This window comes from Zootoca vivipara, chromosome 5, assembly GCF_965207765.1.
Source record: "Zootoca vivipara chromosome 5, rZooViv2.hap1.1, whole genome shotgun sequence".
NCBI classification, from domain to species: domain Eukaryota; kingdom Metazoa; phylum Chordata; class Lepidosauria; order Squamata; family Lacertidae; genus Zootoca; species Zootoca vivipara.
The window spans coordinates 61,904,574-61,931,003 of record NC_142588.1 but is presented as its reverse complement, the minus strand read 5'-3'; the positions used below and the strand labels follow the sequence as shown (position 1 = coordinate 61,931,003).

General features: G+C 41.1%; 3 protein-coding genes across 7 annotated transcripts in view; all 3 read right to left on the bottom strand.

The window, feature by feature from the left end:
* UBXN7 (UBX domain protein 7) overlaps positions 1-9,240 on the bottom strand; it is a 28,260-nt gene extending 19,020 nt beyond the window's left edge. For 2 of the 3 annotated variants that reach the window (XM_035133330.3, XM_035133331.3), the window contains exons 1-3: positions 9,140-9,240; positions 2,724-2,871; positions 401-468 (exon numbers count right to left, since the gene is read on the bottom strand). In XM_035133330.3, the coding sequence (XP_034989221.1) occupies positions 401-468; positions 2,724-2,871; positions 9,140-9,212 (289 nt within the window). In that variant the 5' untranslated portion in view covers positions 9,213-9,240. Of the gene's footprint in view, positions 1-400; positions 469-2,723; positions 2,872-8,859 lie in introns of all 3 variants that reach the window. The other variant, XM_060274581.2, reaches the window with a different exon arrangement.
* A 3,287-nt stretch (positions 9,241-12,527) lies between these two features.
* Positions 12,528-21,129, bottom strand: RNF168 (ring finger protein 168). 3 transcript variants are annotated; one of them, XM_060274582.2, is made up of 7 exons: positions 19,928-21,129; positions 18,320-18,657; positions 17,049-17,125; positions 16,720-16,896; positions 14,795-14,904; positions 14,249-14,336; positions 12,528-14,017 (listed from the first exon to the last, which is right to left on the bottom strand). In XM_060274582.2, exons 2-7 carry the CDS (start codon positions 18,618-18,620, stop codon positions 13,313-13,315), a joined length of 1,458 nt encoding a protein of 485 aa, XP_060130565.1. In that variant the 5' UTR covers positions 18,621-18,657; positions 19,928-21,129; the 3' UTR covers positions 12,528-13,312. The 3 variants fall into 3 exon arrangements, with proteins under 3 accessions (XP_060130565.1, XP_034989087.1, XP_034989089.1); XM_035133196.3 differs by having other exon boundaries at positions 20,621-21,129; XM_035133198.3 differs by having other exon boundaries at positions 20,800-21,129.
* A 1,361-nt stretch (positions 21,130-22,490) lies between these two features.
* SMCO1 (single-pass membrane protein with coiled-coil domains 1) lies at positions 22,491-26,118 on the bottom strand. Its single transcript, XM_035133195.3, has 3 exons — positions 25,918-26,118; positions 24,239-24,388; positions 22,491-23,731 (listed from the first exon to the last, which is right to left on the bottom strand). Exons 1-3 carry the CDS (start codon positions 25,965-25,967, stop codon positions 23,347-23,349), a joined length of 585 nt encoding a protein of 194 aa, XP_034989086.1. The 5' UTR covers positions 25,968-26,118; the 3' UTR covers positions 22,491-23,346.
* Between the last annotated feature and the right edge of the window lie 312 nt (positions 26,119-26,430).

The following is a 26,430-nucleotide window of genomic DNA, read 5'->3' as shown; positions in this document are numbered from 1 at the left end:
TATGAACACAGGTTAACACCGTAAATTACTATTTATTTGCAGCCCTTCAGACAGAGTATTTTATTATAGATATTTTACTATAATATTTTATTGCAAAAAAATTACTAGAAATTGACTCAGCAGCTAGCATTGACATTTTGGCACCATTCCCTATCTAGAAAACGAGAATAGCAGCAGCAATGGGTTTTTGAAATATCATTCCTAGGAGTACCGATTATGTATGCTTAGTTGACAGTATTGGGAATATGACTTTTGTATAAATACTTCAGTATTGCAAGAGCACATGCTATAACTATAGAGCAATGGATACAAGCAACCTAGACAGAAGGCAGTTTGGCAGAGTTCTTCCTTCCTTACTACAACATTTGGAAGGGTAAACATTAAAATGAAGCTCACTTACCACCAAATAAAGGCTCAGGTTCTACCAGAATTTCCTGTTTTTGAGGAATAGGTGCTCTTACTTCATCTCTATAAGGATTAGAAACATAGGTTTTTGAATATGACAGCAAGAGCTATACTACATGCCCCAAATAGGACTATATTCATTTAGTTAAACCAATACTTGGGGTCTACAATGCAGTAGAGGCAGAACAGCATAGGTGCTAACTATGTTGTACAAGGTTTGAAAGTGTACTATTGGAATGGAGATATTCCTGGTAGGTATCAAAATAAAGATGTTCTTTAGTATATATAAAAAGGGATTGACAGTTAACACATTTTTGTGAGAGCCACCTCTTCCAGTAGCACCTTAGAGACCAACTAAGTTTGCCATTGGTATGAGCTTTCATGTGCATGCACACTTCTTCAGATGAGCACACGAAAGCTCATACCAATGACAAACTTAGTTGGTCTCTAAGGTGCTACTGGAAGGGGGGGAAAATTATTTTGTTTCGACTACACCAGACCAACACGGCTACCTACCTGTTTAACCTATAGATATGGGAATCTTTAGCTCCGATATCTAAGGAGCTGCTAACATGTCTTGTTAAATGGGTAGGACAGGTCGAGATGCTCAGAGTTGTACAAAAAAGGAGTGGGGGAGGAGGGTAGTAGTATGAGGAATATAAGAAAGGTGCACATATAATCACATATATAGGGAAAGCGTAGATGCATGTACAGGTGTTCTTGACATAGGCGGAGGGTCCGGGGTCCCACCTGCATAAGCAAAATATGCCTAAGTGGGCAGCACCCTCTAAAAAGCCTCTAAACACCATTTCCCCCTGCTCTCCTGCTCTCTTCCCTGCTCTCTCTCCACACAACTCCCTTTAACTAGAGATGAAGCTCTGGGGCTGGCTGGAGGACATGTAGGGTAGCAGCTGCTGGGCTACCACATGTGTCAGCTGTTAAGTGCGGAAGATGAGCAATCTAAGCAAAGCCCCACTATGCCTCCAGTCTCTTTGGGACTTCCTCCACCCTCACTGAAGTCTTCTTTGGGTTCTGGGGAGGGTCTCCTTGCAAGCCATGAGGACTCTCCAGCATTCTCCCACCATTTCCTGCTTTGAATCTATTTATGCCACGCATACATGCGTTCATGTGTTAGTCAATCACGCACAAGTTGGGGGACACCTGTAATTGCAAAGGTCTTGTTGGACCCAGTCCCTATTTCTTAACCCACTATTTTGTTTGGGAATATGAATAACACATGAATTTTTTTTCTAATTTGTGTTATTTGCCTCTGTCCAAATACAAGATTTATTTTAAAAATAAAACCAACTTTTCACTTCTTGCCATATAATGCCAAAATTGCACTTCAATTTATTTATTTAGTACTGCATCTAACATTAGAGTAAAAGGTAAAGGTAAAGATAAAGGGACCCCTGACCGTTATTGTCCAGTTGCGGACGACTCTGGGGTTGTGGTGCTCATCTCGGTTTACTGGCCGAGGGAGCCGGCGTTTGTCCACAGACAGCTTCCAGGTCATGTGGCCAGCATGACTAAGCTGCTGGCGAACCAGAGCAGTGCACATAAACTCTGTTTACCTTCCCGCTGTAGCAGTACCTATTTATCTACTTGCACTTTGACAAGCTTTCAAACTGCTAGGTTGGCAGGAGCAGGGACCAAGCAACGGGAGCTCACCCCATCACAGGATTTGAACCCTAGGCTCTGCGTCCCTAAAATTAGAGTAAACTTATGAAAATAATAGATGTGACTAAGTTAGGTCCATTAATTCCAATGAGTCTACTCTTAGTTGGATACAACATTCATTCATTCATTCATTTCCTGCCCTTCCTCCTAAGGTCCTAGGGCAGGTTACAGAATTAAAACAAAGAATTTAAAACAATGTAAAACATCTTGCAATCATAAAAATAAGCTGGGTCCTAAAAACATGAACCTCAAGTGTTACATAAAAATAAATGTATTACAAGTCCCCCTATATTTAGGCAACGAGCAATGTGTTCAACTGAAACAACTTTAAAAGGTAAGTATAATAAACAGATGTAGCCTCTCTACAAGTGGGTGGGTGGGTGGGTGGGAGAACTGATTAAAGTTAGTGCTAAATTTAGCACTATATGAACTGTGTCCTGCCTGCACATTTCCCTTCCCACTTCTGACATGTGCAAATTGCAACCTGAACTAAACTGTTAGGTTTCTAGAACAAAAGTAAGATGCAAGGAATTTAGTAACTGAAACTAAGAACATCTACAGAAAAACATGTTGATACCTGCAATTTCCATATTTTAAAGCAAATTATCCATCCTATGGATATTCACAAAGTTACATACTCTGTATGTGGTCGAAGGTTTGATACACTTGCAGAACTAGTGCTGGGCTCCTCTGCTATCCCTCCACCATCAAGGAACATAGTGACAGCCATTTCCAGATTATTGTTGCATGCTTCAAGCATATGCTTGCCTGCACTTTCAGTGGCACCTGTGATTCAAGGAAAAACAACATTAGTGCTCAGATCTTAAAAAGAAATTGGACAATATATGAGATCAGAAAAGTAAGCTTTTTGGTTTCTTAAATAAAATGACATTTCATAATACATTAGCTTTGCATGTTATGTTCTTTGAAATACCCAACTGAAACAGCAGCCTACACAAATGAATGAAACAGAAATAGATTATCTTTCCCTCTTTTTGTATCTTGGTTAGGCAAATTATTATTAATACTTATTAAAATTATTTATCACCCTTCCTCCAAAAATCACAGGGTAGTTTACAACAAAAAACAGCATATGCTGTTCACAAATTCATATGGGCAGCCAATTTTCAGTAAGACAGTTCACAGGGCATTACGATTTACAGTGTCGAAGGCCTTAGTCAGGTCAATAAACATCATATGCAGGGGCTGGTTTTGCCCTCTGCATTTTTCTTGAAGCTTTAGAGTAGTGAAAATCATGTCCACTGAAGGTCAAAAACCATTTTGGGATTCAGGAAGGGTAGCCTAGGATATAGTTAGGAGATGGTTTGCTAAGATTCTTGCAAGAATTTTGCTGGCCGCAACTAATGAAGACATGTCTCAATAGTTTCCGCAATCCGTTTTATCACCTTTTTTTAAAAAAGGTTGATAATTTTGGCATCCCTAAAGTCTGCTGGGATCTCCTCTCTCCCCCAGATTTTTTCAATGAGCTTGTGAAGTTGTTGTGTAAGTTCAACTCCACCCACTTTGAAGACTTCAGCAGGTATCCCATCAGGTCCGCTGGCTTTGTTGTTTTTCATTTGGTTAATAGCTGTACACAACTCTCCCAGATTGGAGATACTGCATGCTCATCTCTAATTTGTTTTTGCAGAATTTGTGAGAGGGCCTCAGCAGCTATGGGGGAGTTGCGGTTAAGGAGATGCTGGTAATGTTATTTCCAGTGCAATGCAATAGCTTCTTTATCTTGGTGTGGTACCATCTGTTGTTGTCTTTGTCCATGGAGTTTTCTTGGCAGGGATACGGGAGTGGCTTGCCAGTTCCTGCTCCAGGTTCAAAATTGGGAAAGGAGTACGACAAGGCTGTATATTGTCTCCCTGCTTATTTAACTTATATGCAGAATTCATCATGCGAAAGGTTGGACTGGATGAATCCCAAACCGGAATTAAGATTGCTGGAAGAAATATCAACAAACTCAGAGATCCTGATGACACAACCTTGATGGCAGAAAGTGAGGGGGAATTAAAGAACCTTTTAAAGAGGGTAAAAGAGGAGAGCACAAAATATGGTCTGAAGCTCAACATCAAAAAAACTAATATCATGGCCACTGGTCCCATCACCTCCTGGCAAATAGAAGGGGGGGAAATGGAGGCAGTGAGAGATTTTACTTTCTTGGGTTCCATGATCACTGTAGATGGCGACAGCAGTCATGAAATTAAAAGACGCCTGCTTCCTGGGAGAAAAGCAATGACAAACCTAGACAGCATCTTAAAAAGCAGAGACATCACCTTGCCGACAAAGGTCTGTATAGTTAAAGCTATGGTTTTCCCAGTAGTGATGTATGGAAGTGATAGTTGGACCATAAAGAATGCTGATGGCTGAAGAATTGATGCTTTTGAATTCTGGTGCTGGAGGAGACTCTTGAGAGTCCCATGGACTGCAAGAAACCTATCCATTCTTAGGGAAATCAGCCCTGAGTGCTCACTGGAAGGACAGATCCTGAAGCTGAGGCTCTAATACTTGGCTACCTCATGAGAAGAGAGGACTCCCTGGAAAATACCCTGATGTTGGGAAAGATTGAGGGCACAAGGAGAAGGGGACGACAGAGGATGAGATGGTTGGACAGTGTTGTCGAAGCTACCAACATGAGTCTGACCAAACTGCAGGAGGCAGTGGAAGACAGGAGTGCCTGGCGTGCTATGGTCCATGGGGTCACGAAGAGTCGGACACTACTAAACCACTAAACAACAAACCATCTGTTGAACATAGGGGGCATATGCCATGATTTATTGACCCACATTGTGAATGTCGGCTACGTGCTGGATCTCTTGAGCTTTTTTTTATCTACCAGGTGCTCTTTAGTTCTCTGGTTCTTCTTTGAACCTCAGCCTTAGCGTTGGCATAGGGTTTTTCCTTAGTGGTGCAATTTCTATCTCTTTGCCAGATCTGAAAGGCCTTCCTTTTTGTCAATAATGTGTTCAATCTCACTTTCATTCTCATCAAACCAGTCCTGGTGTTTCTTGGTTTGGTATCCAATAGTTTGTTCACAGGCTGCAATAATGGATGTTTTTAGTCCAGTGTTCCTAGATGTTATCAGGGAACTCCAAAAGCAGCTGGTCCTTAAGAGTCGTTTGGAAGCAATCCCACTTTAATAGGAGCTTGAAGGGCTTCATTTTGCGCCTTGTTTCCTTCCTTGGTATAATATTGATAGCCATCGTGGAACGTATTAATCAGTGATCTGTCCAGCAGTCATCAGCACTCGTCTTAGCTCTGGTAAGGAGCACATCGCGGCGATCTTTAGACAATTACATAGTCTAAGAGATGCCAGTGGTTCAACCGAGGGTGCCTCCATGATGTTTTAAATTTATTTATTTTGTTGAAAGTGTGTTGGTAATAACAAGGTTGTGCGCTGCACATATAGTCAAAAATAAGATTCCATTCTGGTTGTTGTTGCCAATTCCTTCTTCCCAATAGTCCCAGGCCACAGATCAAAATCTCGCCCAACTCTTGCATTAAAATCACCCAGGAGGAAAATTTTATCCTCCTTAGATGTCTCTGATAGGATGGCACCCAGCTGAGAATGAAATTTTTATTTAATGTCTTTACTGGCATCCGATCTTCGAGTTTCTTGAAGCACTGCAAAATTGAAGTATTCTCTTGCAATGGTAGCAGTCCTGCGTTTGGGACGCTCATCATCTGTGTTGTCTAATGAAGTCTGTATATTCCATGTTCCAAAATTCAATTGTCTTTTATGACCACTGGGGAGGCAGACAATATTTACTGCACCTTTTCTAGCCCCTCCCCCTTTCTGGGGTGAGCAGAGTGGATCCTAAATAGGACTGCTATGTTGTGGATACAGCTGCCAAGCTACTCAACCGCCTCATTCCTTGAGTCAGAACGAATGAATCTGTATCCACCACCCATCTGCCGGTTCATGACTAGTGGCTTCCAGATTTCATAGTCCTGCCTGTTACCATTTGCCGATCGCCATGAGACTTTTTGGGGGTTTGGGATCGGTTTTTGGGTGATGCCTCTGCATAATTTGTTTTATGTGTGTAGATCAGTGCACGCTGACCAACGCAGAGTCTTCGCAGTAATGCTCTATTCTGATGGCATGAGTATCACAACAACTGGTAGATTTTTATCTGCTGCAGCCTTCATCTGCCTTCACAGCCATTCTAACATACTGCTTGTTATCTTTCGCCTGTTCTGTCGTTGAGGACTTCTACGATCATTCTTTGTCTAGTTCCTCCCTTTTGACCTTACCACCTTGGGTGACCCTGCTGGGAGTACAAGACTCCCAAGAGCTTCGCTCACAAGGGTCATAGGAATGTGCAAGCCCACTCATCACGACAAGGTGATGATCCAGTGGGGTGGATTATCATTAAACAAGGTAACTGGGGTGAAGTAACTGTGAAGTAACTGGGGTGGTCAGTTCTGCTTCACTCCCATGTAGTCCAGGCAGAAATTAAAGGAGTGAGTGAATATGGCGCCTCCCATAGATAAGATGCCTCTTTGCTGGGGTGTGAGAAGGACTCCTAGCTATATTAAAATACCCCACAAACATGGGGATCATTCAGCTCAATGCACCATCTCTCCTCTTTCCATGAGCTATAAACAGTTAAACCAATCCTAGTATGCATTCCCAACAAATAAGTTCTCCTGATTTAAGAGGACATGCTTCAAAGTAAAAGAGCTTAAGATTCCTGCCACTCTCTCTAGTTTGTACTATCTAGAACTTCAGCATAGCATTAACATACATATCAAGGTTGCAGCTGCAAAATGTATTTTCAGCTCATACATCAGTTGAAAACAGATATTAAAAAATTATATTTGTATCTAAACAGTCTTCCATTTTACACCTCTTGTGCTTTGGATCATGTATGATGAACATTCATTTAAATCTGGCCAAATTAATCTAATTAAGAATTCATCATTAGCCCTTAAACAAATAAAACTATTTTTGTACTTTTATTATCTCAATGGACATGAGAAAGTTGATGAACAGGATTATGCATCCCAATTAAGAACTTGTCCCAAGGGACATTTTCCCTGACAGACTGATAACAGGGGATAAATATTTTCTTGGTATATACTAAGATACATTTGTCTCCTTTTAATAGATGATATGTACTTCCTTACATTGAAAAGAAGTTAAATAGTGAACTTGACCTTTTCCTTTTACTAAAAAGGCAGAATGATTCTGTTTTCCTCTCTTTACTTAATTCTACATTCTAAATATTTTTTAAGATGTGGAATTTAGTAAAATAATTATTCTCAGCCACAATACTTGATGTAGGCCTGATGTATTCACTACAGAATTTAACACAGCAGCAAGTAATAACACCATAATGATTTACAACTATACAATGTAGTAATATTGTAATTTTTTGCCCCAAACACAGTAAATCTGAACTTACAATAAAATAAGTTAGAAAAAGTACAGTCAATTTTATCTTTGTTATTGAACACACTTTTAGAGATATTAGTTCCCCACTCCCACAAAGGAGGCAAACAGAAAGTTTCAATTACATCAGTCTAGCCAGTAAAAAAAACCTTCCTAACAAACAATAGCTTGCTAGGATAAAGGGAATACTCAATACTATTATGGTCACTTAGGAGTTCTGACACCACATTTCAAAGGTACATTAGCTTCCCTAGGGTAAAGTTACTTTGACGTTAAGGATTCAGTAGCACAGACCAATTAAAGCAAGGTGATTTAACTTGGTGCAACAGATTATGAAAACAAAAAACAAAGAACTGCCTCTTGCAGCACCAGTTTAAACTGCTCATGTAATCTAACAAAGTTTACATGGCAATTTTATGTATATCTACTCAGAAATAAGTGCATATAGAATTGCAGCCTTAATTTGTCAGTGAGTCCTAGAACACATAGAGGGGGATAACTTCATCTCAGGAAAAGGCTGGAAGAAGGTTGGAGAAGACTGCTAAGTGGTGGCCTAAGAGAAATTTGTAAAATTATGAACAATATATAGACAGTATTACCAGACATTCTACTCTCTCAAGATTGGTATTCAAGATCATTAAACAAACTGACAGACAGTAAGTTCAGGACAGAAGACGGACTTCTTTAAACAGTTCACAATTAATCTATGAAATGCCTTGTCACAAGACCGTCACTAACCTTAGAAACAATGTGTTACCACCAGCTGCCTCCCCTCATGCCCTTAAACATCCATTGCTAGGGTCCATGTTACATTAGTAGAACTGTATTTTGTTGTCTTTATTATGTGTGTTGCCTAATTCATGCAGTTACAATTTTTCTTAAATACCCAGATATAAAGTCGCCCTGTAGAAATTCTGTTTAGTAAGTATCTGATAACAATGAATACTTCTGTGGGATATTCTTCCTCTCACAACTGTAGAGAGTACGTATACCAAGAGTGATCCCTTCCTTATCTCATTATCAGCCTATTAAAAATGGATTTTTGCTCTACTGCATTACTTGTGTCAATAATGACTCAACCCAGCAGCACAGAAAGCCAAAAAAGAAGGGTCAGGAGAGGAGCTTTCATCTCAGGAAATGACATGGGACGGGCATTTCTAAGCGTCAGTTCTCGTTCTTCCCTCCAAGCCCCAAGGCAACGATCAAGCCTCAACTCCCAACTCCTTCTGGAGGATGTCACACTGCGGCCCGCTTGAGCGCTCTCGTTTTCGCTCTCTGCGAAATGCATACTCGACCCCATCTTATGCCCCCCCCACTTCCTCCACAAAGGAATTCCCCCTCAACTCCCCGAGGCACATCGTACTTGCCCTTACCCGTGGTAAAGCACAGCCCCGGGATCCTATTTCGGCTCCCTCCACACAACCCCATTTTCCACACGGGAACCGCCACCCCCTCCCCGCACCCCCTCCCCGCTCCCTCTGGGTCTCTCTCTCATCTCTGCCTCCCGCCAACTCCGTCACAGACGTCGCCCTCCTCTCCTCTCCTCCCCCGACCTCAAGCAAAGCCCCTCTTCCCCCAGCCTTACACCCCGCCCCATAGCAGAAACGGCTCCAGCCCTCGTTTAAGCTTATTCCGGGTTTTCGCGCGCCTCACCCGTGATGGCGGTGAATTGCTGGATTAACCCCTTCAACACTGAGGCGGCAGCGGAGCCCCCGGGCGCCGCCATCTTGCCGCCTCTACCGCCGAACAACAACACCCGCCACCTGCCGGCTGCAGTGCGCAGGCGCAGAACCACCGCACCCCAGTCTCCCCTTGCTCGCTTTCAACTTCAATAGTCAAGCTTTATTGGGAGCGCGACGCTGTAAGACACAGGGAAGAGGAAGAGGGGTTCTGTGCGCCGGTGCTCGCGCTCCTGCCGTCCGCCCCCAACAGATGGCATCCCAGTCGCCGATTGACGCCTTCTAGCGGCCGGCGGATTGCATTGCCCCCTAAACTGGCGGCGGAAGCTACTGGGAAATAAAGTGGAAACCGAGGAAGTGGCAGCGCAGTTCTCCCGCGGGACTCGGGGAAGGAAGAAGGTGCTTCGTGGCAGCTCACGCCTGTTGCCATTCCTGGGTTGTCATTATTGACACAAGTAATGCATATAGTTTTAGGTAAGGTAAAGGTCTAGGACGGTATATTAACAACAACAACAACAACAACACCGTCAGGTGTAGTGGCGAAGTCCTGCTTCCCAGGCATGGGCGTAGCCAAAGGGGGCAGGGAGGGGCAGCTGCCCCCCAATTCAATAAAAACACATAGCTAGCTGAGGTTCTCTCCCGCCCCCCAAACAAAATCCTCGCTATGCCCATGCCATGTTCGCTGAGGTAGATATTGGAAGCACTGCTGCATGGAACTTCCATGCAGGGTTAATTCAGTACAGCTGGTGCAGAATTTGGCGGCCAGGTTGCTCACTGGGGCAAGACAGTTTGAGCATCTAAAGTGCAATAAGATAAATAGGTACTGCTGAGGCGGGAATGTAAACAGCGTTTCCATGCGGTCCATCACGGTCCTCCATGTGTCAGTAGTTTAGTCATGCTGGGCACATGACCCGGAAAGCTGTCTGTGGCCAAACGCTGGCTCCCTCGGCCTGAAAAGTGAAATGAGTGCCGCACCCCATAGTCGCCTTTGACTGTACTTAACTGTCCAGGGGTTCCCTTACCTTTACCTCACCTAAAAATACTTAAAATACGCGCCTCCCCACCCCCCTGCATATTAACTAGCCTGGACCCTGTGATCATCAGCAGAGGCCCTTCTTCAGAGGCAATGCAAGAACAGGCCATTTCTTTGGTGGCTCCTCACTTGTGGAATGCTCTCCCCCAGGAGGCTCACCTGGCACCTTCATTACTTATCTTTTGATGCCAGGCGAAAACATTTCTCTGTAACTAGGCCTTTTAAAATGTATTTATGGGAGTGGGGTTTATTGGTTTGTTTTTTGGGGGGGTTGTTACGCATTTTCTGCTCTCATTTTGTATTTTTATGTTGTGAACTGCCCTGTCATCTTCAGATGAAAGGTGGTATACAAATCTAATAAATAATAATTATAATAAAGAATGGGCTTCATGGAAAGTAATGCACAGCTACAGAAAGTAGTGGGGCTGACATGAGCTGCCTTCGAGTGGAGTCCCCATGGCACTACCTTGAAGACAAGCCAGACACACCCTCTCCTGGTGGACCACATAAGCACTGTCGTGTCCAGCTGAGCTAGGTAGAACATCTAGAATGGAAATGATAGCAATCATTTTTGTATATCGCTTTCATGCAGTATCTGTTCTAGTATCAGTGAAGTACTTGAGTAAATGTATACGTTTGCTCCTCCTCCTGCTGGACTTGTACTTCTACATTTTTTACAATTATCGTATAAGCCATGGACAGCCAACGTGGTGCCCTCCAGATGCTGTTGGACTAAACTCCCAGCATCCCTGACTACTGGTCACCATGACCGGGGCTGATGGGAATTGTAGTCCAACTTCTGGTTACCACTGCTGTATAGGCATCATCATATAAGGCAAGTCAGTATTTCCCACATTGCAAAAAGGACTGGTGCTTAAAGTAGTTAACTTAAGGCTATCTAGTTGATTCGTGAAGTGAGTTTTGAAGCAGGGTCAGGTCAATTTGATTCCTAGTTTAGGTTGCAATCCTAATCCATGACTGGAAGAAGTGGGAGTATGATGGAGCAGCACATCCAGCTGTGCTTGCACTAACCAGGGTAAAAGGTAGAAGTAGCAGGGAAATGGAAGGTCTTGCATGGACTCTGGAGGCCTTTGTGAGATTTTGGACAGTCCCGCAAGATCTTGTGAGACCTTCCCAGAGGCCAGTCAGAGAGCTTAAAAGGTCTTTCTGCACAGAAGAAACCCAGTGTGCAATCTGTACAATTGAGTTCTGACTGGCCACCAAGCGCATAAAGCTGTGATTGTGCAAGTTAAATGTATGCAAATTGCAAGTAAACTATGTTTCTGATGTGGAAGTGAGTTCTGTTGCTTTTATAGCCAAAACTGCACAATCCATGCACAAAATGGCGGTATCAGCATGTGGCTCTGAGGTTTGAAAATCTTAAGAGGGAAGAACCCCCCCCCCCAAATAGTCTAATGAGTACCAAACATGTTCAGTGGTCACAGAATACTGTTGATGGAAAATGGAAAAATGGGTGTGTAGGACTATCAAAAAGGGTATCATGAATTTTTAAAAAACCTATAAATAACAATTAGAATGTCATTGAAGAGGGTATGGCTGACTGGAAAACTGAGCAGGAACACTCAACAGTTCTAATTCAGTATGATAAAATGATTAAATGCTTATAAAAAATGGTAGGCAGACCACCACGATCTCTCTGAAATGTGCAAAATTTGTTTTTAAAGTGAATTTAATCAATTAGAACTAAAGAGAGTTATTTTTAAAGTTTTCTATAAAGTGTACCTCAATCCAGTTGAATATATACAATATTGGATGTAAGTTGGCAGTGCTTCAAATTAAGAGCAAACAACTACAGGGGAATCCCCACTTATGCAGCAGTTCCATTCTGCATGCAAACAGGGATTTCCCTGTTCACCCAGCCCCCAGTACCATTTTTGGTGTGCATGTCAGTGAGAGCGTGTGTGCTGATTGTGTACAATTGGGGAGTTGCCTGTAAATGTGATGGAGCTGCTGTACTATTCAAACAGTCTGAAATAATATGTTTGTGGAAGGAAGGAGACTGTCCAATTGTATCTTAATATTTACTACCCAGATGACCTTAACTTCTGATTAATATACTATGTGCAGCAAATATTCCAAAAAAGGAGAAAATAACTGAGAAGTCTTCTACATAACATTGGCTACGAAATTTTTTGAAGTAATCTTCATTTCATCAAACTAACTCTGAGGTTCAGGGAGGGGTCTTTAAGTTTCATTTTTATCAGAGCTGTAACTAGTTTACAGATTGTAAGACATTATAAAAATATTGCTCATGAGATGGTTATTATGAAATTTAGAATATGAACATAATATTCATTTATATACAGCATATTGTGGAGATTATTTAATGTCACCATGTTTTTTATGGGAAATGTATTTATTACTGTAAAAATATGAATTATTAACAAAAACAAAACATATGCACAAGCTCCATCTTCAGACATTACTTGAATATATTTTAAGATCCCCTACTGAACTGTGGAAATTCATTCAAGATAGGATAGTTTTCTCATGAAGCTTGAAAGCCATTTTAATGGATTATGTTCTAATCTAATAATTCCAAGAAATAGAAAAAACACTTGGAAAAAAATAGGAATTCTTAAGTTCAGGGCAGATATATATAGGGGAGATGTGAAGGATGACATCTGGGTCATTTACTATGTGTTCCAACAATAAAAGTGTAAGTCTGAATCAACAACATCAACAGTGTCAAGGTTATACTGACCCATCAAACTGAGTGATGTCTCAGTTCAAGCCAGGTTTACATATCTTTTCAAATTTTCTTACTATTGTTGTGGTAAGGAACTGGGAGGGTGTAATAGGAAACTGGTTTGATTACACAATGAACACTACATGAGCTGTAGTGCATGATGGTTTTAAACAAACATCTCTCTTGACATTCAGAGCAACCTGTTACCGTGCATGTGTTAAAGAACTGAATTGCAACAAGTAAAAGCAAGTGGGCATACAGCAGGGACTACTGGTTCCCAATCAAGTTTCACATTAATTCTGAGAGCACTTGATCCCTGAAGAAATAATTCTTTGACTCGGTCAGCTTTTCAACAGTGCCCCTTCATTAACTCCAATCAATGTCATGAAAGTACTACTGTTCATCTAGTTTGTTGCAGGCCTCTTAAACATCTGAAGAATTGTTGTTTGCTTGCTTGAAAGCACTTCTGCATCTTTTGAGTTAGAGCTGTTGACACAATTCAAAACATTTCCTCCTTTTACAGAAGGTGACTTTGCCTGGAGCTGGTTAGAGGGTTTCCAGTTCTCATTGTGGGAGTTTCTGTGTAGTTTTCGTTTATCTGTTTCAAGTGGGCTGTTTGAAGACTTTGAGTTCTTTGAAAGCCTGCTCCGTTTCCTTGCAACTGGAGATTCTTTTACTGACTGAGATGTTGTAGGACGCAAATGGTATTCATCTGGAGACCCTTTTTGGCGATTTAGCATGTTCTGCTCTTTGTACATTTCCCTCTGAAGCTTCAGAGCCAGACGTCTATCCTCTTCTTCTTGCTTTTGCCTTTCATAAAACTGCTGCTCCAAACTTATCTGCCTTTCTATATCATCCATCTCTTCTTCATCATCAGTTTGTGAGAAAATTCTTTTCCTTTTATCATTTAAGTATGAATCAGCTGCTGCTTCAGGGAAGGATTCTTGAGATGTTCTCAACTGCATGTCTGTTGTAAAACTCTCATTTTTATAGTCATAACCATCCGCACCTCTCTTTGCCTCCCTGATTGCCTGTGGAGATAGTGTGGGCATTTCATTTTCTCTTCCCTTTTCTCTTGATGTACAGATGTTTTTAGTGTTGCTGCTCTCCTGGAAGAAAGAAATGTGCAAATTATAGCTGTCAAATACAGTTCACTATTCCCAAAAGATTTTGCATGCACTCATGTTATAAATATGAAAAAGAAATGGCATTCATATTAGCAATACAGAGTACTGTATGGAAATATATGGGATATTAAAATTCACATAGATATCACATGTATTTATATGAGAATGCTGAAATCTTTATATGCCACAGGAATCGAGATATGTATACATTACCTCAGAAAAGGAGCCAGAGTGTTCTTCTTGCAATTTTTTTAAACACCTCATTGGAGGCAAGGAATTAAAGGGCTTTGGAGACAAATACCTTAAGGGAAAAGGAACATAAGCATACTTTTACAGCATGTGAAGAATGAAGTCTTAAGGCAAAGTCAGAATAATTCTTAACTTAATACAATCCTATTTCTATTCAGACTAAGTCCTACTGAAGTCAGTAGGTAAGTGGGACTAAGACTGCAGTCTAAGAGCAGAGCATGTGGCAAAATGTTATAAAACTAAGCTTTTTATATTGCCTATGCTGCCAGGAGCGATGGTGGAAAAGCATGTGGACAGAACCAGCTTGGGGAAATCCAAACCAGGCGAAGTTTTCCAAAATGAGAAAATGCACCATCCTCATGTCGATTTTTTTTAAAAAAGCCCATCAATTGAAAACTGCCAAAATAAAGTCATATAATAAAACTCCTATTATCATACTGTTAAATTTCTCCTACCACAGTGTATATAACGAATTATGTACCAAGAAACAAATTACTGGATCCAACTTACTTTTTAATGTCCACAAAACTGCAGCATTTGCTTTTTGATGTTTTGCCAGAATCAGAGGGGGAGGGCCCAGGTGACAGGCTGCTCTTCATGTGCTCCTCAGCAGAGCTGTTCTGTATTGACAAAAAAGCACACCAATATAAATAAACATGCTTTTATACAGTCATTCGTCTTTTGGCATAATTTAATACAATCCTAATGCATGCAAATGATTTAAACCATTATAAACAAACTCTAATATATCTGTACTGTTCCCAACAAAGGAAACTCTTAGAGCCCTTATTTATATCATGCAGAGTTCCCCAAGTGTTGAAATAAAATGCTATCATGAGCCCATCACCTACCAAATCTTCCTAATAAGAGGGAGGTGTAAAAGAAGCATATGTGTGACAGAAAAGGGCAGAATCCACCCCCCTCAGATACACCTGATTGAAGAATTCAGGGACAGAACCTCTGAGTAGGCTCTAATGTAAACACCAATGAAAGAAACCACTGTTAGTGAGACCAAACCCAGGTGGAACTTTCCTCCCATCTACAATAGAATCGAGTGGGTTTTCATTGCCACCACCTCCCATCATGGAAGAAAATGGGTTTTGGCTTTTACCTGGTTTAATATGTGCTCATTTCGCTAGGAACACTTCTAGGTTTAATCTTAAGATTCTTTCATAACAGGCACTAGATTCTTAACTAGAAGTAGGAATATTAAAGAAAAATGTTCACAAGTGAAGCCCACTAATTTAAATTAAAAATAATGGGTTGGAATTTCCTGCATTTGTAATACAGTGTAATCTGTAGTCATTTCAAAACTTAGAATTTTTCCAAGTTACATCTTTTAATTTTTAACACAGCTTTTTTCAATTCCAGTTTAAATATAATAGTCAAAGGAGGTAGATCTTGCGAAACCAGGGGGAAATGTTACATTGGGATAGTGAAATAAGCAGACTACATAGAATAAATATTCAATACGTTGATAATATCTGTCTACTTTTTATGCAGAAAGCAGATAAATGTTGGCATCCATCTGCTTCAAAAGACAATGGATTACTCCTCCAGAGGTGAAGCCAAACTGCTGGAGAATCATAGTGACTGCTGTGGCTGCAGAGAGCAGTAATTCTTAACTGCTGCCACCCACATTGTTTTTGCTGCATTAGCAACACAGAAGTGACCTCTCCAAGGTGCTAGCTTGGGCAGTATGCATGGAGGCCCTGGGCTGCCCAGATGACAAGAGGCCTCTCTCTTGGCATCTCTGATGTGGTCCAAAGGGAAGTAGAGCAACACATTTTGTACCAGCCTGGCTGCAGGAGTTTCGAGAAAGAGGCATATAAGACACCATCCAACCGCCTTAAGGACTTCGAATTTATGTACGGTTTACTCCTTAGCCTTTTCTTCTCCCAAATATGTCCCACATAGTAGCAGGTAGAGATATTTTGCTCTGGGTTTACTCCCAAAGCCTTTCTCAGTAATGAGTATAACTGCAAGGCAACAGAGGTTTAGGATCAGTTTTCCTTCTCCTAGAATGATGAGCCCCATCTTGGGGTATATTTACGGTAGGTTCTTTAGATAAGTAACATTGAAAAGGTGCCTGGTATGTACCTTCTTCAAATATTAAGGCTCAAAGCAACATTTAAGAAAATAAACTGATGGTATTCTAAGTCACACTTTTTGGAATATTCCGTCTGCACAAGCATTACAGCTTGCCAGATGTTCTCCTTGCTCTGTGCACTGTTCTGGGGTATTCTCTTGATCCCCTCTAAGCCAATTTCAGGAGGCAAGGGGGGGAGGGGGGATGCCTCACTACGTAAGTGAAAGCCCTTATGCAGGGCTTCAACTGATGGGGCACATTCTATCCTGAGAATTTAATTGAACTGAGTTGTCTACTACCATCAAGTTCAAGCTGCTACTTAAAATTTCATCTTGATCAAACTTACCAGATCGCAACTTAGTTTCTGTGCCAATATTTCATCTAGTAGTAATTGTTCTTCCATCTGTTTTTTTCTTTCTTCTGCTAGCCTCTGCTCTTCTTCCTCTTCTGCCAATAGCCTTTGAATATACTCTTTGCTTGCATTGCTTGCTTCTTCTTCATGAGCCAGTCGTTCTGCTTCTACCTGAAGTAAGAGTTTATCATAACTTATTTCTGAATTTTTCTTGCAGTTTAGACTGAATATCTTAGCCAAAAGCTTTTTCTTTTGACTGCAGCTTTTGTGTTTTTTTCTGAAAGCTGACTATTAGTGGGTCCCGCAGAACTTTCTAGATTTACCTTGCTTATCTCTTCTTCATACTCCTGTCTTAATTCTCCAGGTTTACTTAAACAGCGCACTGGCTGATGTAGGCACACTGTCCAGAAAAGAAAAGATTGGAGAAATATAGTTACAGTATTAATGAACCAATTAAGGACTGTAGTTTTCCTATAAAGAAACTTCAAGTTCCAATTTAATTTCAGTACAGTGGAACCTCAGTTTATGAACACCTCGGTTTATGAATTTTCGGTTTTTACGAACGCCGCGGACCCATCTGGAACGGATTAATTCACTTTCCATTACTTTCAATGGGAAAGTTCGCTTCAGTTTATGAACGCTTCAGTTTATGAACAGACTTCCGGAACCAATTACACCCATGCTTCGGGTTAAGTACGCTTCAGGTTGAGTACTCCGCGGACCCGTCTGGAACGGATTAATCCACTTTCCATTACTTTCAATGGGAAAGTTTGCTTCAGTTTATGAACGCTTCAGTTTATGAACATACTTCCGGAACCCATTGTGTTCATAAACCGAGGTTATATGACAGAATACACTTCTAAAGTAACATCAAAATGTAGTTGATCACTTAAGTGCTGTTCTATCACTGACAGTTTCTGACTTCCTTGGCACTAAAGGATTAAGTAAATCTCCAATATAAATAAGTAAAAGAAGGCTTCAAAGTTTTTCAAAAGAAACTGCAATTATTTGTTTCAGCCCTTGCACTCTTTGATTTGACTTCTTTAGTAATGGACAAATTCTTGAACTATGTTCCAAAGAACTACACTAGTTCTGTGAATCCAAAAGGGCTTTAAATGCTACTGAAATAGAGGGAAGATTAAAAAAGAATTTATAATTTGGCTAATGGTCAAAGGAAACTTTTTCATTTCACTGGGCTAGGACAAGCTCTTAATATAAAACTAAATTCTGGCCCAGATGTTTCAAACCCATTCAAGTAGACAAGACTATTCTAACTCTAGTGCTCACTTTTAGCAATGGTTACTTTTCCATATTCTATTACTTCAGCCTTGCAAATAAACCAGGAAATGCTGGTACCCACAAATGTTTTACTATCCACCTGTCCACTATCCACACTGGAAGCATGCCAATGCCTTAGAAAAACATTCCCTAACAAAGTCTTGTTTGAGCTTTCAAATGTGTCCTTGTCTTGCCACCTGGAGGATATCCTTACTTTCTCCAGACCACAAGGTATACTTAATTTACTGTGTTCCCAAAAGCATTATTCTAATATTTGTAACATATTTATAAGGCCATATATGCCAGGTTTACTCACTATCTTCTTCTATATCCTGTCCACTAATTCTGCGTTGGCATTCTTCAGGAAAATGTTTTTGAATCTTTTCCCATAATTCCAAATTAATAAGAGTGTTATTGCGGGCATTATATCGTGCCCAAGAAGAGACTCGCCGACGACAGAAAGGGCAGTACAAGCTGCTCTTTTCCACTGTAAGCTGAAAACAGGAATTGCAGAGAGTGTGGTTGCATGGCAGTGTGACTGGTTCCAGTAAAATCTCCATGCAGATATTACAGCGACAGTCAGATAAGGACAGTGGAGCCTCCGATTTCTTCGACATGCTGTCTAAGGGAAGGTGACTAGTGCATCATCAGCATCTGAAACCATGACACAGGATCGGCTTAGAATCATCAAAATTGCAGAAAGTTATCAGTATTAGCTCAGTTATTTGGCCCTTTACCTTACAATGTTCTCAACATCCCTCTCTGATCTAACCTTTTTATCACACCTCTCCCCTGGTGTATGTTTGATGTGCACGCTGTATAACAGGGGTCAGCAAACTTTTTCCGCAGGGAGCCGGTCCACTGTCCCTCAGACCTTGTAGAGGGCTGGACTATATATTTAAAAATGAATTCCTATGCACACTGCGAGGGGGGTAAGTAGTCCTCCTCCCAGGCCCAGCCGCCTCCCCGGTTTGCCGCCTGCCTCATTCACCAAAGGCGGTGGTGGCGCGAAACGGGCTTCCTCCCCACCTAAAGAAGGTGCTATGCTTACCTTCCCAGGGGGTGCCGCTGCTGTCACCACCACCACCGCTTCTTGTGAAGTGGGTAAGCAGAGCAAGCTCATCCGGTCCTCTCTCTGGCCCACAGGAGCACCAGGGCGGTGGGAAGAAGAGGCCGAGCGGCGGCGGCTCTGCCAATCAAACGCCACCGAGGTAAACCAGGCGCGGCGTTTGATTGGCAGAGCGGCCTCCACTCGGCCTCTTCCTCCTGTCGCCATTGCCGGGAGTCTTGGCTTCGAAACGGGTTCCGGCTTCACAGCCCGGGCCAGATCTAGGAGCCAGGTTGGCCTGATTCGACCCGGGGCCTTAGTTTGCCGCCCCCTGCTGTATAAGTTCTACATAGAGCAGCCCTATCAACTATGAGCCTGCATCAACATATTTGGTATTCATTCAAGAGCCTGCACTTTGCTTTATTTTATGATATCCTCTGCCAATTTACAGCATGAGGTATTAGAAGTGCTGGGCTTGCATGTTCCCCTCTCTTTACAACTGGGCAGGAGGAGGACTTCTACAAAGTTTAGTTTTGCTGTTAAAGAATTGTGGCTCAGCTTTACATATGAACCAAGGATCTTTGTTTAAAACAAAATGTGGGCAGTGTCAAAACAACCAACTAGCCTTATTCGCTTCGGTCTTCTCTATGTACCGTATGTATGGAGGAACACAGCGTAAGTCCTTATCTTCACTTGTTAAATGGGATGAAAACAAGCATGTATTCATATTTTACTAACTGAAAGTGGTTGAAATGAATTGAAATACTTCTGCAGCTGCTTTTCACATGTGCCTGTGAAGCTCAAAATTCTAATAAGAATCCTGCTTAGTATTTATTGTCAATTTCAACAATTTGTTTAACACTTAGTCATAGTCACCTTTAATTAGAGTACAGGAGGTCCAATAAGATGAAAAATAAATGAACTCTATACAATCAGAATTCATTTAAAAAGTTTGTTGCAATAAAAGTATCTTCAGTAAGCATGAGATCAACAGGAAGGGGGCCCAAAATACTGACAGTAAGGCTCTTTGTGTGTACAAACCATGCATCCGAGCCATGGGGCAATGGCGTGTGTTAACAGCAACTCCCTTGATGGCCCCAGTGATTAGGAATACTGTAAAGGATCAGTCAGTCCCTGAGGTATCCCAGGTCCAAGTTGCTAAAAGCCTTGTAAATTAATAAAAAATCCTTGAACCTAGACTGGCAGCATATGGGAAGTCAATGCAAGCTTCTGAGTACTATAGTTACATGCATTTACATTGCATAAAACAGTATTTTCATTACAAGTAGGTATCATGCTGTTTAAGATACAAGTAGGCAGGTTTTTATTAAAAGCTGCTTGCCAATTTAGGTACAAAAATGGCTTTACAAAGCAATGTGCACAGATACAGGATACTGGTGCAGGAACAACAGGTCAATTCAAAAAGCACTGATAATTTCTAAACAGAAAAATTCAGCGGGGATGACCGTGAGAGAGCACTCCCATAAACAAAAACTTACTCAAGGTATGTAGTGTAAAACCAGTAAGAATCACCTGCCATATCCTATTCGCATTTAACCTGAAACTCACCTACATGCACCGTTTTCTGGTTCCCAACTTGTTTTAATAAGATTTTTTTTTGCCCGAAGACTACAGGTGTGTGCGCACACAACAGGAAGTTTAGCCAGAGATACCGTATGTGTGCTCAATTCCCTTCCACGAACATTTCAGTGAATAAACACGGGAAAGTGTGGGTTGCGAGTCCCTACTGTTACTGCTGTTGGTTCTCCTCTTCTTCTTCTCACACACTTGGAGAAAAGTTCTTCTGCGTCCCCACTGTCAGGAGCGAAGGCCAAGAAGCCTCTCGACGTCCGCCCCACATTTCTAGGCCAGAGGCCTAGGAAACATTCACCTCAGGGGGGCCCGGCTGACAAGTGGGAACTAAGCGGAGCCTGAGGCCGCGGGGCTTCCAGAACCGATTCACCGTTCCGACGCTTGACTTCCCGTTGCTAGGAGCCAAAATAGAGACCCCGGAAAAGGAAACCGCGCGCGAGCCCGGCGACTCGTTGTCCGCCTGTGTCGGAATTCTGACCCGCCCCTTTCCCGCCTTTCCTCGCCCCTTCCGTTCCACGCGCGCGAGAGAGCGAGCCCGCCCAACGGCTCGCTTTTATTCTGGGAAAGGACGAGGGAGCGGGAGAGGCCTCTAACCTGCCTCTGCGCGCGCAGACGACGCGCGCATGCGTGCCAGCAGATTCCTGTACAGCCGCAGCTACAAGCGTGGGCAGGGGAATCCCGCCGCTTTCTGCCTCTGCGCTAGTCCTCCTGCCGCAGGCTTCGAGCGTGGAGTAATTGGGTTGCAATACTGCACTGCTGCGGAGAGGGCCAATGAGGTTGTGTGCTGTTTTATTCGCAGCACCGTAGGCTTCTGAGTACTATGGTGGGAATGCTTTTATTGAGCCACAATGTACGATATAAAATAATGAAACACCAATAACTGCAAGATTGCTGTACTCATTTTGAGAGTTTTTGTGTTTATTCTCAAGTGTTTTGTCCCCCCCCCAAAAGTGTTTATACAATTGGTTCATTCTCTTTGGGCATGCAAGGATGTACGACTTTAGAAAGCAAACCAACCATTATTTGCTTTTTAAAGTTGCAGTTAATTATATGTTTGACAACATTTTAGCTTAAGAGGAGGTTGGAGGACCATAAGGTCATTGGGGCGGGTGGGGTGGGGGGAAGTGGTATATAAATGCAATAAGCGACTTGGGACCAGCTTACCTGAAAGAGTGCCTTCTGTGATGGAAATGGGCACAGAGCTCGATCCTCTTCAGAGGCATACTGTGGGTGCCTCCACCCAGGCTGGGCCAAAACATTTTGGCACCCAAGGAGCAAAAGAGGGAAGAAAAATCAACAGGATTTGCTGCCTCTGGATGCTGCCACCTGAGGCAGTTGCCTCACCGTGCCTCATGCATGGGTCAGCCCTCGCCTCTTCCAGATGAAGAAAGTTGCTTTTCAGTAGTAGTACCTAGTATGGAATGCTTTTCTCAGAGAGACCAACTTGAAGCCATCTTGGTGGGTATTTTGGTACCAACTGAATACCTTTCTGTTCTTTTAAATTATTATGCAGTCTAATTAAGAGCTGTGTGACCAGGAGGAAATTGGCTTTTCAGGGGCCCCCCAAAGTGGGAAGCCATGTTGTCATCATCTCCCCTCTCCATTTCCCCCCTTAGTTTTTAAAATTGATATATTTCAGTTATATTAAACTAACCTATAGAGATTGTTATGTTATGGGGCAGCATATATAAATGGATATGTAAAGGATATGTAAACCCTAGGTGTTTCATAGATTACCCCTTACCCATTTTATGCTTCAAACAAAACTTAAGTAGTTTGTGCTGATGAAGAGAACACTGAAAATGGCTAATGATAAAGTGTTGCAGCCCAACCATTAGACGTGTGTGTGTATAATATTTTCTTTAAACCATGAATCACTTTATTGAGCAGTTTGTGATTTCATCAGGTGCAAACAGTACATATTAGAAGTAGAGTGTGCTCTGGTGTCAATTTGCTTTTAAATGGGGGTGAATAAGACATGGTGACTTTTAACCACATTGGTAACAGAGAAGAAATAATAACATGCAGCTATGTTTCTAAATGGCAAAAGAAAGCACAGGAACTATGAGGGTATACATAATGAACAAAAGTCATGCTAATCATGGCCAATCATAGATGGCTTAGTGCACTTGAGGTTGCAAGTAAATAAGTGTGCATTTAAAAAACTCACCTGAGGAAACGTCCTCTGCATACTCCGCTTTTTTTACTGTGAGAAAACTGATGAACAAATTGGGAGCAGGCACTCCCTGAAGTACTGTATGCAGCAGGACCCAGCAAATATGTACATCACACTTGCACCAAGACATATGTTTGTGATTTATCCAATTATGCCTGCCTCTCAAGAAGGGGGTGTGTATTTTATGTGAGAAAACAAAAAATGGGAACTTCAAGATTATACTGTACTGTAGGATCTGGATGATAGATTTCAAAAGATAGGAGCAAAATGGGAGTTGTTAATAGTAGTAAATAATAATGCATAGCTTTAGTCATGCTTCACATATGCAAACTTCATAATCCGTACAACTTCTCTGTGAATTGGGCCAGTACAGTGCAAATTTTCTCTGTTAAAGATGGGGTGAAGATTGAGAGGAAGTCTTACATAAAGCTACCGTAAGGACTTTCCAGTTATAAGCAGTTTTGGATACAATTTGTTTCTAGGTTCTTATCCTTTAGGGTGTGTCTCTTGTTATTTGCAAGCATGTTCAGTTTTTTCTGTATTCCACTATGCGAATAGCAGACAGCAGACTGCGCTGAAGCAGCTGGTTCTTCACCACATTGTTTATAATGGAGCTGATGTCATTGGCATAATCTTGCCTTTGATCAGCAGGATAGTAGCAGGCATCGTGGCAATTTGTAATGAAAAATGCACAGAGGGCTTTAACATCTTCTTCTTGCAGCCCCAGTTTCTCCAGTACAGACTTCCAGGCCAGCCTAATTCTTTGGTTTCTGCCTTTTTGCCTCAGAACAGATGACAGAGTAGGAAGGGCTTTTGCCAGATCTGGTAGCATTTCTACCACTTCAGAATGTAAGCAGCGAATAGTTTCACAAATGTAGCTGTAGAAAAGATTTACCTCCACAGAAGAGAATCTGCAAGAAGATATGGAAAAATAACCCATTTTTCAAATAACGTCAACAGGATCAGGATTTATTGCTATTCAGGTAATGAGAGATTATAAAGCTACAATCCTGACCACACTTCTTAAGGTGTGTCTTTTATTGGACCCGTGGAAATTTAATTTGAGCCAAAAGAAACCATGTTTGTGATAATTAAGCCCAATCCTAAAATGTTTATTTGAAGTTATTCCCAGACAAAACTAAAACTAAGGCTAAGTCAGCGTTTAGGTTTACATTTTGGACATAAAGTTGGGAAGTTTTCAAGATTTATTCAGAAGTCCTAAATGGAATTATTTCTCTCCAATACTCCATTATCATCAATTAAAATCATCAATCACTACATGCTCATGTGTTGCCCATATGTTAAACCTATCAAATGATGGTTACAATCTTATGATACCATTATCAGGCACTTTACAGTCAAGTTAATATTATTAAAACTTTTATTAGATTTTTTTGCCTTTGATTTTGCTTTCTCACCTGTCTTCTAGCAGTGATGACCACATTTCATCCTGGTTGAACTGATGCTCCATAACTGTAGTCTGAAACTCAAACTTCTCTGTTAATTTCTGGATGCTAGAGTCTAGCACTGTAAACTGACCCTCTAAAGTCTGCAGTTTGTTCTCCACTCTGTTACGATTTAAAAGCCAGAAGTTATTAAAAGTCAGAACAAGTTAGTCAGGAGTCTCCACTTCTGTAGCATATCCCAAGACTCTTATCTACAGGTTGATTGTAATCACTTGATGAATTTAATCAGCATATGGCTCTGGAGCAATACACTTTCTGCATCAGGAAGCATGTTAAACTCTGTATTGCATTATGGCTGCTGCCACTGCGAAAGAACTGAACTTACGACAAAGCAAGATAATGATAGCAAGGAATATTAAAATCATACTGAGCTCACATACACTTATTTTCAAGCAAATATGTACACCATTGTGTACACAACAGTTTTTATTCACTGCCTTTTATATATAGATTTAATGTAGAACTACAGGAGAATAAAGGACATACACTTCAGTCTCAAGTGATCAATTATTTCATAGGTATCTTAACATCAGAAGGTCCCTTTGAAATGGAGTTAGTTTTCAGCATCACATTTCCCCCCTATTTATTCACAGACCCTTTAAGACCTAGAATTTTATTCATTGGGGTATAACCAGGTCTTTTTCTTCAGCCAGAACTCACTGGAACTCAGTTCCGCCACCTCTCAGGTGGGTGCCATTGCCATTATAAGAGAACAAGGGAGGCATTCATGCTGAGCACCAATTTTTCTAGAAAAATAGCATTGGGTACAGCAAATCAACACTAGATGGTACTCTTCAAATGGTAGCACAATGGGGACATTCCAGAGATGTGGGTCCAAAACTTACAGAGTCTTATGCATAACACAGCATGCAAGTGCATTCCAACTTAATTTGATTCTTAATTTGATTTTTAATGACTGATGTTTTAATGTATTTTTAATCTCTTGTTGGAAGCCGCCCAGCCAGATGGGTGGGGTATAAGTAATATATTATTATTATTATTATTATTATTATTATTATTATTGAAAAGCCAGAATCAAAGCCAAGTGGAAAGCCATGTTTTAGTCTTGATCACAGGCTAACCACTTTTTAATCAGCATATAATATGGAAATAATTCCCTAACCTTGAATTACTGCAAAGATAATTGATGCATATTGTAACACATACAAGAACTTCAGCCCTAAATACATTTACCAAAATATCAACCCATGGACATATATATCTAAATACAGTATACGTGTGCAGGGCCCCAGTCCAAAAATAAACACCTGGTGGTGTTTAAAAGAGTAAAGAAGAAACACTGTAAACTCTGCAAACCAAGTCATTAATATTTTCATTATTTCTATAATTTCATTAGAAATAAAAGAATATGTAACAGCATATTCAACAATACAGTATTTAAGGCTTGGACAGTACATTTTCCACTATCATCCAGACATATAAAGGCAGTTACTACTGCCTGCCAAAATAATGTATTTTATATCACTTTTCGTAAGCTGCCTTGGAGATTCATCAGGCAGAAAAACTATCAATATTATAAACATCTAATCTATAAGGTGTGATTTATTTATTTATTTTGCTGTTTCTCACAATCTATCCCCAACAAAACAAATTGGTTTCCCTTTCACGACCTGTTTAATGTCTTGTTCAGAGCACACAGTGATATAGCTTCTCTGGCCATCTTCAGGGAGAGAAAAAGAATCGTATGTTTAAATGCTGGTTAGCTTCTCTTTTGCAGCAGATAGAAAACATATAACAGGAGTTCCAACTTGTGCTGAAGGTCAATTTTCACTTCAGTCTTTTTATAGCCAGCCAGGACATCCAAGTTTAGCTTATTAACACATGCCCACAAGCACGTTGTTTATTGAACCACAGCGGATCAGTTGTGACAGTTACTTTCACACAAACTACACTAACCTGTTAAATTACTAATTTTTATCTTATGTCTGTTTAGATTCACATTGAGTTGCTATGTGGGAGGTACAGCAGCTTACTGCTTCAATCTTTATATATTTAAAATATTAGTAACCCATGTTAAATACATCTCTTTTCATTTACACCGTTTATGGTAAGTTGCTGCTCAGCTCCCAATACCCATCTGTAGCAATATACATGGGTCACATCAGGTACAAAGAGAACATGTA

Bases quoted from the DNA above. Each gene is read 5' to 3' on its own strand.
- SMCO1 (XM_035133195.3), bottom strand. From the start codon at position 25,967: ATGGCCAGAGAAGCTATATCACTGTGTGCTCTGAACAAGACATTAAAC. The intron at 24,389-25,917 runs GTCGTGAAAGGG...AAATCGTAACAG, and splicing joins CTGAACAAGACATTAAACAG to AGTGGAGAACAAACTGCAGA. The intron at 23,732-24,238 runs GTGAGAAAGCAA...ATCTTCTTGCAG, and splicing joins TCATCACTGCTAGAAGACAG to ATTCTCTTCTGTGGAGGTAA.
- RNF168 (XM_060274582.2), bottom strand. From the start codon at position 18,620: ATGTCGAAGAAATCGGAGGCTCCACTGTCCTTATCTGACTGTCGCTGT. The intron at 17,126-18,319 runs GTGAGTAAACCT...TTTTCTGGACAG, and splicing joins ACAGGATATAGAAGAAGATA to TGTGCCTACATCAGCCAGTG. The intron at 14,337-14,794 runs GTAAGTTGGATC...TTTTCCCTTAAG, and splicing joins AGTTTTGTGGACATTAAAAA to GTATTTGTCTCCAAAGCCCT.